We start from the raw sequence: 13,484 nt of genomic DNA, 5'->3' as shown, positions 1-13,484 counted from the left end.
TCCATACTCTGACCATATTCTGGCCAGTCTTCACGGTCTGCTCTGCTCTTTATTGATCATTTTCCTCCTGGGATGTAAAATGCACAGGAATCCTGGCAGTCCCTGGGTTTCTGTGCCCTTTTTCCACTTTGATCTCTATTGTGTTGTGTTCTAGCACCTTGAAGCGTCTTTGTGCTAGATAGAATTACCAATAAAATGTGTCAGACCAAATAACCGGACAGACTCAAAGAAGATGGTAAAATACTGCTTTTATCTCAATTAAGGAAAGCAGGGTGGATCATCATTCATCAAATTCATTCATGCAGGATCACCATGTCTTTTTGATTATACTTATTTTATATAATGCTAGATGTGTCATGGATGACGTCATCCTACGTGGCATATTACAAAAACCTTTCGAGAGGTGGATTGGATTAGGGGAACATGTCTACGTATAGAATGCGTGAATAATAGTCCCTTGTCTGTAGGACACACCCTGAGCTATTTCTAAATACGTATAACACTGATCACAGCAGAGAATATGGAAGCAGAATAATACTTTGCAACATTGTATATAAAAGTTTATGGCAGGCTTTTCTGATTGGTTGGCAAACCAAATCCAACCTTGGACATTCGGCTCGCTAGCAGCATGTACATCAAAACGAAACCCAGGTGCTTGGAAATACATCAGCTCTCCCCTTGTTTTCCCAATTGGTCTACCCATTGGTAGGCCTAATGCCAGTGTCCTCTGTTTGAAGTCTGACCTTGCCAGTCTGTACTGTCTCGGAACATTCAAGGAAGTGTAGGCACACCATTATCTCAGCTTCAAGCCTGATGAATAGCCCTTGTTTGCAAGCTCTTCGTCATGTGTTAAAAGATCACAAATTTGTCCATTTCGACAGTGTATTCAGTACTATTTGATTCAATTATACTGGGTGTAGTTGCTCCTCTTGGTCTTTAGAGACTTGATCACTCTATCCCATATAAACCTTATGCACTTTTAATTGTCCAATACTTGGAATCCGTAAATGTTCTTGGTCCTCCTAATCTTGAGAAGTATGTCCTTCACACATGGTCTGCTCATTGGATCCCTTCGTACTTTGCCTTCCTCTCTCGAAATAGTATCCTTGGTCCTAGGACAATGTACTCCTCTCTTTTGCAAGGGAAAAACAACTTCTTCATCATCTTTTCACTTCAAGATGTTGGGCTCGTTTTTTGAGGTAGCTGGGTTGATTGACATAAGCCGTCATCCATCTTCTTCTAATGGTCGTCCTAAACATTGAACCTCTCGTAAGCAAGCTTCTGTATATTCTTTCTACCTTGCGTTTCGTCGTATTTACAGTTATTGACCAGTGGGCCACTTAATTCTTCTTTATGTTCATGATTACTGTATTGTGGGGTACATATTTCTCTTAGTGTTTCAGTTACATTGTCGTTCTTAACTATTTTCATATCGTTTCTGCCTAGGTTGTTATATTTTCTTTATGACATTCATTCGCTCTCGTCAGACTTTGTTTCAAAATACATCCATTCTGTTCATGGCTGCATTTTAGCAGCTCAGCAAAGAGCTTCCTTCTTTGTAACTTTCCTCCGTTATGTCAGCTTGTGGGTATACTCTAAATGGTTGCCTGAGTGCATATTGTCTCTCACATACTCAGCGTGGTACAGGAATAGTGTAAGGATTCATGCATGGGCTCCCAATTGTGGCACTTCATCTGTGATTCCAATTGGACGGTGCTAAGGGGGTGGAAACCAGGGAGAAGGTGTCCACTTGCTCTGCTACAGTGTGGGCACGCACATATGGGCATGATCGATAATGGTGGTCAACATTATAAAACATTGTAGCCACCATTACCATGGATCCCAGAGGACTCTTCCTGCCTTTTGCACATGTAAAAGGGCAGAATACGTAGAGATTGGTGAGGGGAGATAGCTCCGGGGCAACATGTTTGTCTTGGAATCAAGACAAAGCAGTGCAACACAGGTTTGAATCCCGATCCCATGCTTAGAAACCAATGTATGGTATTAAGTGCTTTATAAAAGAACAATTAGAATTATAATCCATGCCTCTTCATCAAACGTGGATTGGGCAACTCCAACAAGGGAATATAGCTCGAAATTATTCAGAGGCAAAAAATCACACAGAATGCTTGTCGCTGCACATTTTACCACCGTCCGGCTGCTTACCAGTTCCATCAAAATGTGGGCATTAAGCGACAGGCTACCGATATTTAGAGCAAAAAATGTTGGTATGATGCAAAATTTAAACTTATCTAGGTGTAAAATCTCATTCTTGAATGTTGCCAAATGTTGGCTGGAATAGTTGGTGCACAATAAGGTGTCTCTGATGGAACCCTCTTTGGATTGTACACATACTCGGTGGAGGGAGGGGTGTCATTTGAATACTACAAATGCATGCTCACTTGCCCACACATTCTCATGCCAATATCTCTTGTTTTCTACAGGCGTCTCTCACATATTTCGGGCCACAGATCTTACTATCTCAGAGGAGCCGGTGCAATGCTGCAACATGCCCTGGTGCAGTTCACTATCAACAAGCTGGTGAAAAGGGTAACTAACATTAAATGAAAGCTCTTGCAGACCTTTGCTGCATAGCCATACCTCCGAACCTGTTGCATCTCCAAGTAGGGGGATGTCGGGCATTTTTTTAGGGTTTGCTAGGAGGGCGATCACATCATAGTCTATGGGTGGTATTTGGCTTATTGGAAGGGTAACACTAATCCAAGTAAAGCCTTCAAATGAGGGTGAGTTGAAAGGTATGCTGTATCTTCTGCTAAAGCCACAGGCAACCAGGAGTGGAAGCCACCCGCTGCTTCAAAACATAAGTGATATACATGCAGGAAACAATTGGATTATCCCCACTCGGTGCAATAATATCACATAATACAGGATGACTGGGAGCACCCAAACCAGAGAGGCTGGAAGCACCTAACGAAGGGAGATTAGGAAAAAGCTAACCTGACATCCCCCAACACATACACTGTGTAACATAGGTAAAACTGGCGTATCCATGCAATTAGAATTTATTTAGTAGCACTTCTTTCGACTCTGAGCGCCTTTCATAAAGAAGAATTTAAAAGCACGGTTTAAAATCTTATGCATGAAAAATACATGGGTTAAACAACCAATGAAATCTATAAGCCCCTGAAAACAATTTAAATTGTGCATAAAACGCATTGTGCGATGTTTATAGGAAGAAAAAGAAAAAAGGGAGAAAGGCTTTCGTCTCGCATACACTTGCAGCCTCCTTTCAACTGAAATTAATTCCCTTGTCGATTCGTGCTCTTTCATGTTGCATGCTTTGCTTTGTAAGCTATTCCAAAGTTCTAAATCTCCAGTAAACCTATGGAATGACACTCTACTCGCATGATCTCGTACCCCATAGGCTGCACAAAGTTTAGTCTCCTTCTGGTCGTCAGGCCGGGTCAAGGAGGTACAAAGATCTCAACGATAACACAACCCTCTAAAGTTTTGAGGATTCCTCACCTTGTTTTTTTTTCAGGAAAGATCTTTGTCCTAACCTTGCATTCAGAAATGACTCCAGCATTCAGGTGATGGTATCCCTGCACTTACCATCCCCATGTGTCTCCTGACCTCCTAGGAGATTAAGGCTATCTGATGCATGTACTGTGTAATCTATGTAGCCTCAGGGTATCCATACACTTTCTGCACCTGTATGCCTTCAAACATCTGTGGTAGCCAAGATCTACTCAGTTAGAGACAAATACAAAATATACCAGAGGGTGTAGATTCAGAGGCAGCTCATACATGACATGGCAAATCAACGTTTAGTCACAATCTAGTGCAATGCCAAGAAAACAAAGAGACAAAAGTAAGCAGAAGGAAGGTTGTATTTACCGATCAGCCAGAGGGGAAAAGGTTTGTGGTAGCCAAGATCGGGCCCCTTGCCAAGGGCTCCTTCGGCATCAGCCTCAGCTTGCAACAAATAAGGAGATTAGACACAGATGGATGGTACACCAAGCTGTTTGTATTAGATAGAAAATAGACAGTATACAGAGTAATCGGCTGATATGCAGGCAAATACAGAAGGACAAGTGTCCATGCAGTCAGCACACAGAGCTCTCCCGGGAAAGCCCTTAAAGCGCAGGTCATATAGCATATCCTATGCAATCACCAATATATTATAGCATTTGCACAATGGGGGTGTAACTTGGCATGACATTTGCAGACATTTGGCAATAGCTGTCATCATCTTACTTGTGACAAAGCTGTGCGGGTACATTGTGTTGCAATATGGATAAGCGGTATTCGCAGAAATCCTACTGTTATCTACCATATATGGTGCTGATGCTATTCTTGTAGAGAGCAATTGGAAGAGAAGGTCTGAGATGTCCCTTTGCCTTGTTACAGGGTCTTGGTCTAAGCTGCACCAGGAGGGGTTTGGGCATGTCCGCTGAGAGGAGTGCAGAGGGAAACACAGGGAGGCAAAGGCAAAATGGAGGATCTGATGCCTAAATGTATGCTAGAGCCTATTGTAGCATACCATAGCACAACATAGCATAGCATGGCACAACAATCCTAGGATAGCATAATAATCCTGCCAAGGAATCATCAAGCAATCATCCAAGGAAGATCAGGCCCTCAGACACATGCATTGTGTACCATTAATTGCTACATGAAACCCTTCTTCTCCTTCTAGTCGAGCAAGATTGGTGATATCTATGGCCTTCTGAACCCACTGTCTCACTCAAGACGTGGTGCTGTGCCACCACCTGAAGCAAGTAATGCCACCCTCTTATATTCTCCACTGGTCAATGGAAGATAATATCACTTGACTCATATTACACAGAGAAGGTAAGACCATGTAACTCGTGGTGACTTGGTCCACAAATCCAGTAGCAATGGGACTGTGAAACTGTGCAAGTAATGGTAGGTTAATTAACTCTGCTACAATTGGATCATTAAAGCCATGAAAGGTGAGGCCAGCAGCCAAGTCAGGGAAAGAAAGGTCACCACCTTAGTCCGGTAACACAAAGTTATTTTAAATTAGAGAAGTTGAGTCTACATAAATGAGGAATAATGTGATCATCTAACCTGGTAAAGGGAGACTAACATATCTATAAAATACTAAACCACATCAACCAAGACGAATTGGACCAAATTGGACAAGGGACATAAATCCTCTAACACATGAAAGACAGAACCAGCAGTATCAGCGTTTGAACTCCTTATCTAATAGAAAATGAGATTACCTAAAATAGGAAATCGCATAGAAAAATAGATAATCAAATCAACAGTCAATGAGAAGACTGTGCATATCTAGGAAGGTATAAACAACTTAGTTGAGAGAAGAGTTTATCGCATAACTAAGGAACTGTGGGGCTACTGAACTCGTGAAAGACAAAATGTACTTGTCAAGTGGAGAAAGGACCATCTATTCCAGAGAGACTATTCAAGAGAAGACTGGACTCTCCAACCCAAGGACGATACACTACCGCTCCCAGTTTTCCGGGGCATTCTCAAACCTGACATTGCTAAAATGCCACTATCCAGTACCATACCCGCCATTCGACATATGGCTTCATTGATGAAGGTGTATATTATTGTCAGGCAATAATATTGTTGTACATAGCTAACACATCTTTATTTTTTATATAGCTTTTAATCTTTTTTATTAAAGAAGAATAAGCCACAACAAGGCAAGGTAAACAGAAGCATGACACCAGAAATAAAGCAATGAAATGGCATACTAGCATCGAACAGTCAGTGTCAGATCCTAGCCCTCCACCTCCCAAACAAACCCTCGCCCCAGGCAGAGCAAATCCTAGGAAATGGAAACAAGAAAGTGTATTATTCGGTCATAGAAAGGCATTATACACATGACGGGACTTAGCTTTCCTCCTCAGTTATGTGAAAGTCCACCTCTGATCCCCCCTCCCACCACCAAGTGCTAATGAGTTTCCAGAAAGGGTTGCCTCTGGCAGGCATGTTAAACTGTTAAGGGATCCCAATACGTGGGAGCAGGAAGGTAGGTTTTGTCGCATCTCTTTCTTGAAACATAATCCTTTTCTTTTGTTCACTTTCTACCCTAGGGGTTTATTCCAATGACGGTGCCTGACATGCTGAGGGGAGCTGTGTTTGTAAGTATTCTGAGGTCTGTCCAGTTCCCAAAAGCTCATTCTTTACGTGTGACATACAGATACCTGAGGATTGTCAAAGCAGCCAGGCCCCCAGCCTCCCTGCTGAATAAAAGGAGCCTTTTAATACCCACCCATGGCCTCATTTCCAGAAGCGTTTTATAATGGCACAATCTCATTGGAAAACGCTCTGTGAATCAGGCCCGCAGTCTTCATTGTAAGCACAGTGAATATTTCCATTGCATGTGCAGCTCTGTCAATTGTCCAGTAACTATTGCCATTCGCTCCTCTATTGATGCTAAAGGCAGAGGCATTTTTAATGAGAGGGCTGCTTTCTTATATGTGGCAGATGGGATATGTAGCGCTTGCCAGAAGTCTTCTAACACTGAGCAGTGAATGTTGACATTTACCATTTTCTCATTTGATGCCTCAGTTTAGGGCATTTTTGTATATGCCCTCCTCTAGCCTTGAAGACACTGAGTCTTGATAGCTCTCCCTCCACAGGGCTGGGGAGTGTGAGTTGTTTGCTTCAACCTCTTACCCATTCTGAGGACAGCCGGTCTGGCTATATGCCCTGCCACATTCCCCAGCCTGAGGACATCCAATCCACATTACCATCCAATCCAAAGTGGCGTGCACCTTTTGGTTTCCATGCTGAGGGCAGTGTGTATTCCAGATGAGTGAAAATCGAATGCACCCTCTATCATGGCACTTCCAAAAGAAATACATTTACATATTGCGGGGCACTAGCTGCTCTTTTCACAAATGACTCACATTAACAGGTACACCATGTCAAAGAGCCTCTATTGGTAGTACCAAGAGGATTTGACTATGACATTATTTTAATACTAGCACATGACAAACACTCTATGAAACATTATTGTGCACATGCCTTTTTGATACAAAAAGTAAAATACAGTGTACGGATTGAGATGAAGTGTGCACCAAAAATGTCCATATCTGCCTGTAAAAAAACTTCAAATTAAAAACATGTATCTTTTTCTTTTCGTCTCCCCTTTTGCTTATTAGGAAATACAAAATCAGACAAAGCTGCATCTATAGTAATTGCTTCACCATGCCATTTATTAACATCTCTCGACTAGTGTTGGGTGAAATATTGTTAAATGTACCAGTCATGATGAATGCTTGCAATCTGTGGTCAGTACATGGCAGAAACATGCCTCGTCTAAATCTATCATTTCCACCCTAGCCAAGGCATCCTTGGCCCCAAGTTGGTATATCGAAATCGAAATTGTTATCCACTGCCGTCTAATCTCTGAATATCTGTTGTTGACGACAAATCTACCTACGTTCCTGCAGGCACTTCCTAAACTGGCCTTACACTATCAGTGTGGGTATGTGACTCAAAAGGATTCTGGGTTGTGCCTTTTAGACACGCTGCCCGACTCAGACTTCCTATCACTGCTTCTCTCTCTCTCTCTCTCTCTCTCTCTCTCTCTCTCGGTCACCTCTCACTAATCTTCTTTGTCCAGTCCCAACCAACTTCTTACCTTATGCTTCCTATGGTTTCCTCCTCTGTATCGTTCTCTCCTAATACCACCCTTTGATGTTCTAACTCCCTCATCTGCACTGCTACTCACACTCCTCTCCGCTTCATCCCAGTCACACCTATTTCACTCTCGCACCCACTTTCCACTCACTCCCTACACTCCTCCTAACACTGTCACTCACTAAACTTGCTCGCACACTCACCACTCAGTACCACTTTGTCTCACCAACCACTACCTCGCCCTTTCCACAAACTGCCTCCATGCTCCAACCCACCACCCATCCTCCTACTGGTCTCTTGGTCTGTTATCTCCTTCTCCTCTAACCTCCCCTGAAGAACCCACAACTTCCTGCTTCCTGTCGCCTCTCTTCCCATTCTCTTTTTCTGATTGGGTTTCTGTCCCTAGCTAATCTGTCCCAGTCTTCCCTGCAAGAGAGGTGTTATAGTGAAAGGAAGTTACAAAGAGAGTTCAGAACCACCCATGTTCTCCTTGCGGGCCACCATGCTGCACCAATTGCGGCCCGAGCTGCAAAGTGTCTCAGTTCCTGTCATGTGCTTTTACCCTCAAAGCCTCCCAAAACAGTATATTTTACCTGTTTTTCTTAAAAAAACGTTTAGTGAATTTTAGGCGAGAATTTGCATTTCTGCAAAGTTTTACATGTGTGATTTTCAATTATTCCCAAACTTCCATTAAGATTCAAAGTGTTTGCTGTTGCTCATACTATAGCTTATGATTGTTAGCATCTTTTCAATGTGGCTCCCATAGGAACTTATATTGATTTAAGGACTTTTGCAACTTTTCATTGTTTTTCTAAGTCATTTTCGAATGTCATTTTAAAAGTGTAAGATTTCCGAACCGCTTTTCTCTCCTGTTTGTGGAGGGAAGGTTGTATTCAAATCCTGTGATTATTCTTTATTCCTGAATACCTGCTGCTTACTTCTGTGTAGAATTGCTTATTTGTGAGTTGAGAAATGTGCAGGGGGAAATCCTAACTTAAGTGCTATCATTCTAAACAAGCCAAAGGTGTTCTTTTCGCTGATGTTTTATAGTCTGTGTTGCTAAAAGTAAATTCAACGGCATTACATACCTTTTTATTTGTATTGTCACCACCTTGGTGATTGCTGCCCCAAATATTTAAACATATGTTTGATTTGAATTTTAAATAAATACATAAATATTACCTTTACCAACCAGCCTGATTCCTGGTCCATTGTGGCCTGGGGGTACTTTGAGAAGGGGTGTGATATGAGTGGTATATCACTCAGAATACTGAACCTATAAACACAATAAAATAAGTATTTAATTTGCGCACTGCATACTAGACTGAGACCAGGGTGTATTGCCTGATTGAAATCCTTAACAGATTTTACCGCATTGTTTTACCAGTATTACTGGACGATGGCCGTTGATGCTGGTAATACCGGCAGCGGGTATTACCGTTTATGGCGAGGGAGTGTGTGTGCACCCACTGATTCGTAATATGGCGGTAATTGCACCGGTAACAGTAACACTGCCAGACCAGTATTTATGCCCTTTTTACCGGCAAACTCTGAATGAGCCCCCTCTATTTGGGAATTTCTTGTATTGTTACAATTGCACACATCACCTTTGTATGCTTAAAACATTTTCTGTAATGGCTTTTTGGTCACTTTTCCTATGTGTCTAAGATGAGCGGGTGCCAACCAATATTTTTGTACTGTGTTTGATTACTTTTGTATTTACTGCAAAGAGCTACTAAAGTTTTCTGGCACCCTAAAATGACTGTTCCACAAGGATTTTGCTCATCCTTTGGATGTATTTTTCTTTGGCCGTCTGAGAGCCAGGAAATGTCATGTATCGAATGCCCTTTCCCAGGGAAAGCTGTTGCTTTTCGTGGCAGTGGGTCTGTTTGTGTGTGAGCCTGGATATGGTGCCTGGCACTGCCCAGTCCCAGTATACATGCAGGTGTCTGAAGATCTGTTGTAGGGCAGATGCGTTGCTGGTGCAGATCCTTACCATTGGTGGGCCTGGGAAACCTTTCAGTCCAGATATTGGATAAAAGTAGGATTCCAGAAGCCATTTTTCAGATCACCATTGGAGACAAGTCCTCTATGAAGAAGAGCAGCCCATTAACCACCCGAGCACAACCCCTGCAGCTGACGACCACCAACTGCAGCAATATTCCTGTGAAGCCTTGCTCCTCTGCCTGCTTGATCTCAAGAAGACCCTTGTCGGTGCTTCGGCAGTTGGACAGGTGGGACCATCTAGTCTCAACACCTTTTGAGCATTCGGAAATGTGTCCCTTGACCAACCAATGCACTGACCAGCTTCCTCGCTGCAGTCATCGCCGTTCCAAGTGCATCCATGGAACTTGGAAGTGTACAACAAGACGCCATCACCTGCATTTTCAGCCTTCTGGCATCAACAGAAGCCATGCAGGACCTGCTCCTTTGTTTGTCCATGCAAGATTGTCTCCACTGGACCATAGAAACTCCCATTGCAGTCCGTCTTCTTTGCATCCTAGGTGTGTCATGAGGTCGCTTGCATCGCAAAAGTCTGCATCTCTTCTTCATTTGGGTGTTCAGCTGGAAGGGGTCTGGAAAAGATTCCTAAGCACCGCGACCAACCAAAATCTAAATCCTGCACCAAAACATGATGTTGTGATGTGCTTTTTTCCTGCCTTGCCTGCTCTGGATGAATGTAATGTCATGAGTGTTCTGAGAGTAGAATGTGGTGTGAGTGTTGCCTGCTGCATTCTTCTTCGATGACAGTTGGAGAGAGTGTGGCCAGTGGATGTTTCCAATTGTGTCTGTGTTCAGTGTCATCTAAACTTTGGGCTTATCTTTCCTGATTCTGTAACTAATAATGTAGCCTACCCTTTTCCCCCGTGACTCCTGGTCATCTGTGGACAAAGCCACCTTGCAACAATGGCAAGAAGTTGAACCTGCTGAATACTTCTCTACTGTAGAAGGACCTACACTGTGCTGGGGGAAAGCCTAAAGATGTCCACTGCCCCCATAAACAAAACGCCTTTTTACAGGAGCACGGAAATTTGACCAAATTACCCCCATCCTATGCAAGCTACATTGGCTTCTACTCCAAGCCAGGATACTGTTCAAGACTGCATGTATCATCTACAAAGCAGTCACGAGTAGCACACCAGCGTACCTGGCGGCTAAGCTCCACATATTTGATGGCACACGCTCCTCGCACAGCAAATCGACCAACCGGCTTGAATCACAACTCGTCAGCAAAGAGAGGACATGCAAACAATCCTTCTCTTGTCATGCACCCACCCTCTGGAATTTGATCCCAGTGTCGGCTTGAAAGGCTGCCACAATTCTTCAATTTTGCATATCTCTCAAAACATGTCTCTTTCAACAACACCTGACCAAGGACTAATTCCAATGGACGCAAATACTGAGGTACAGACCTCATAGTACTGTGCTACTGTTAAAAGATGGCAGCTCAAATGTGGGCTACCCACACTCTGTACAGCACTGTGCTGCTCTCGAGTTAGGCCTGTGCTTTAAACAATAAAAAAAAATATTGGTTAGCCAACCTCCCAGGAAAGATCCAGTGTTGGGCTGTAACTGCTGCAAATGACCAATAATTCTACAGCAATTATCTTGATGGTGACTGATTAGTGGGCACAATCGGAATTGCTTGTTGAGGTAACTACAAGGTGTACAAATAATGCTAAACTTACTGTCCTGGCATGAACTGGAGTGCAGAATACTGGAGTGCCTTGCCTCTATGCATTTCGATGTTCAATGGGACTGTTGGTATTTTCTGCCCACTTTATAAGGAGACACTGTATGTCTAAGGTACCAGAGGAACTTCTAGAGTTGGGTGCCAGTGCGGCCCCATCCAGTTGGCAACTGTTTTCCCTGTGTGGATAGCGTGTGACATTGAGATTGTACCAAATGCCATGTGTGGATGCAGGACAATGCAGCAGGCTGTGGAGCACTATTTAGCTCTGTGTTCAGATCCCAAATGATGACGTTGGAAGGGGTGGAGCTGTGTGATGCCTTCAAGACACATCTAGAGTGGTATGTGGTACGTGTCGGCTGTACGCCACTGGAGTGAAGCGGAGTGTGCCTCTGAAGGAACTCTCAAGGGGACACTTCACTCGGCACTACAGGAAAGAAAGTGCATCAAGGACCATGGGGTTGGGCTGTTGGTTTTGTAGTGGAGTATAGCAGCAGATTCCATTGTTCCAGTGGAGCAATGGTTTGGCAGGAGCGTGAGGCCTAAGATGCTATTATGTACTTTGAAGGTTACCAATGTGCTGCAAAGTTCCGTGGCTAAATACTTTTCATGTTTTGTGGGTGGACAGAATAAAAAAATAATTGGGAAGGCAATGGCCAGCAGAACCAGGACAGTGCTATTTAGAGAGTAAGGAAAGGTGCTCCTGTAATATTCACTCCTGTGCTGTTAATTAGATGCATTGGAGCTACCTCCAATGGTTGTCAAGCACATGACAACGGTTACAGTAATTCGAAGTGATGCTGTGGTGATGATGCCTGTTGTTTTGGGTATTAAGAATCGGAGTGGTCATGTGTGAGCATAGGATGCATGTTGTGGCCTCTGTCAAGAGTTGAAGGAAAAGGGGTGCAAAGTGATTGAACGGATTGTAAATTGTTATTCACCAAATTGCTCCAGATTTTAGGAGTCATGTATATGTCTGTAATAATGTTTTTCCCCAGAGGAGCAACTATGTTTGCAAACGTTGGACTTGGACTATGAACTTCTTATGTTCAGATGTGAAATGTATTGCCCTATTGATTGAAAAAAACAAAACGATTCCCTGGTCCAAGGATATCCTGATACTATTTCTGTCCCCCAGGCCGTATTATCATTATTGTTGAATGGAAAAACACAATACTTATCAAACTCCCACCTCACAAGGTATGAGAAACTGCTTATTGCTGCTGCCAATGTGACCCCTACAGGTGAGCTTGCTCACAAATAGTTGTGGTGGATGTTTCTTTAGTTTGCCAAAATTATTTTAAGCAAAATTCCGATGTTAGAAACTCTTGTCACTTGTTAAATTATATTTTAGAAATCTAGGACTATTTCATCCCTATTTTATTTAACTACTTATTTTAACTGTACTAAGCAGCACTTCACTTTGCCTGAAGCATTTTCTTTGTTTCTATTGTTCATCTCTGTTTGCCGCCCCACGTGGTCTCCTGCACTTATGTGCCAGCCTGGCATCTGTGCAGCGGGTGCTCAATGCACGCACGCCGCGGTTTCCGTAAAGGCAAGCCCAGCTTTACCTGTCTGTGCTCCGTCTGTGCTCTGTCTGTGCTCCGGGCCATGAACTATTAAGGCTTGCCAAAACAGATCGGAAGGCCCATTGTCCGGTTTGCACCTCTACCTATGCAATCATGTTCCTACCCATTGTATCGGAAATACTCTTGACCTGATTTTGTCAGCCAAATCTATGACAACCACCTACAGTACCGTGTCTGTCACTTGGTCTGATCAATTTCTTCTTCCATTCACTATTTCACTTCCCTCGCCTCATGATTCTATATTTAGGGTTTGCCACCCTCGGCGACATTGGAATAAAGTACCTCCTTCTCTGGCGGCTTATCAGCTAATATCCTATATGCATGGCTTAATGGATAAAGATCATTTGGATCATTCTACTTCCTTATTAACTGCAATGCCAGTTGTTGCCAATTCTATCGCTCGGGTTAGAACCGGGCTCTGTTGTGCTAACCCTTCCACCCTCTGGTATACTCCTGAGCGGAGACTACTCAAACAAGCTTGTCGACATACGGAACGTAAATGGTGCAACAAATATGACATGGAAGCTAAACGGGACTATAAACAGACTTTGATATGTTACCAAGCAGGTGTTAAACTAGCTAAATCTCATGATAAC

General features: G+C 43.2%; 1 protein-coding gene across 4 annotated transcripts in view; it reads left to right on the top strand.

The window, feature by feature from the left end:
• Positions 1–13,484, top strand: part of SARS2 (seryl-tRNA synthetase 2, mitochondrial) — a 474,855-nt gene that overhangs the window by 339,416 nt on the left and 121,955 nt on the right. For all 4 annotated transcript variants that reach the window (XM_069644221.1, XM_069644220.1, XM_069644222.1 and 1 more), the window contains 2 exons: positions 2,445–2,550; positions 6,054–6,101. In XM_069644221.1, the coding sequence (XP_069500322.1) occupies positions 2,445–2,550; positions 6,054–6,101 (154 nt within the window). The remainder of the gene's footprint in view (positions 1–2,444; positions 2,551–6,053; positions 6,102–13,484) is intronic.

The sequence above is a fragment of the Ambystoma mexicanum genome, chromosome 2p, assembly GCF_040938575.1.
Source record: "Ambystoma mexicanum isolate Mex_15411 chromosome 2p, UKY_AmexF1_1, whole genome shotgun sequence".
Lineage (NCBI taxonomy): Eukaryota > Metazoa > Chordata > Amphibia > Caudata > Ambystomatidae > Ambystoma > Ambystoma mexicanum.
Note: the sequence above shows the minus strand (reverse complement) of the source record. Positions and strands in the feature narration are given on the sequence as shown.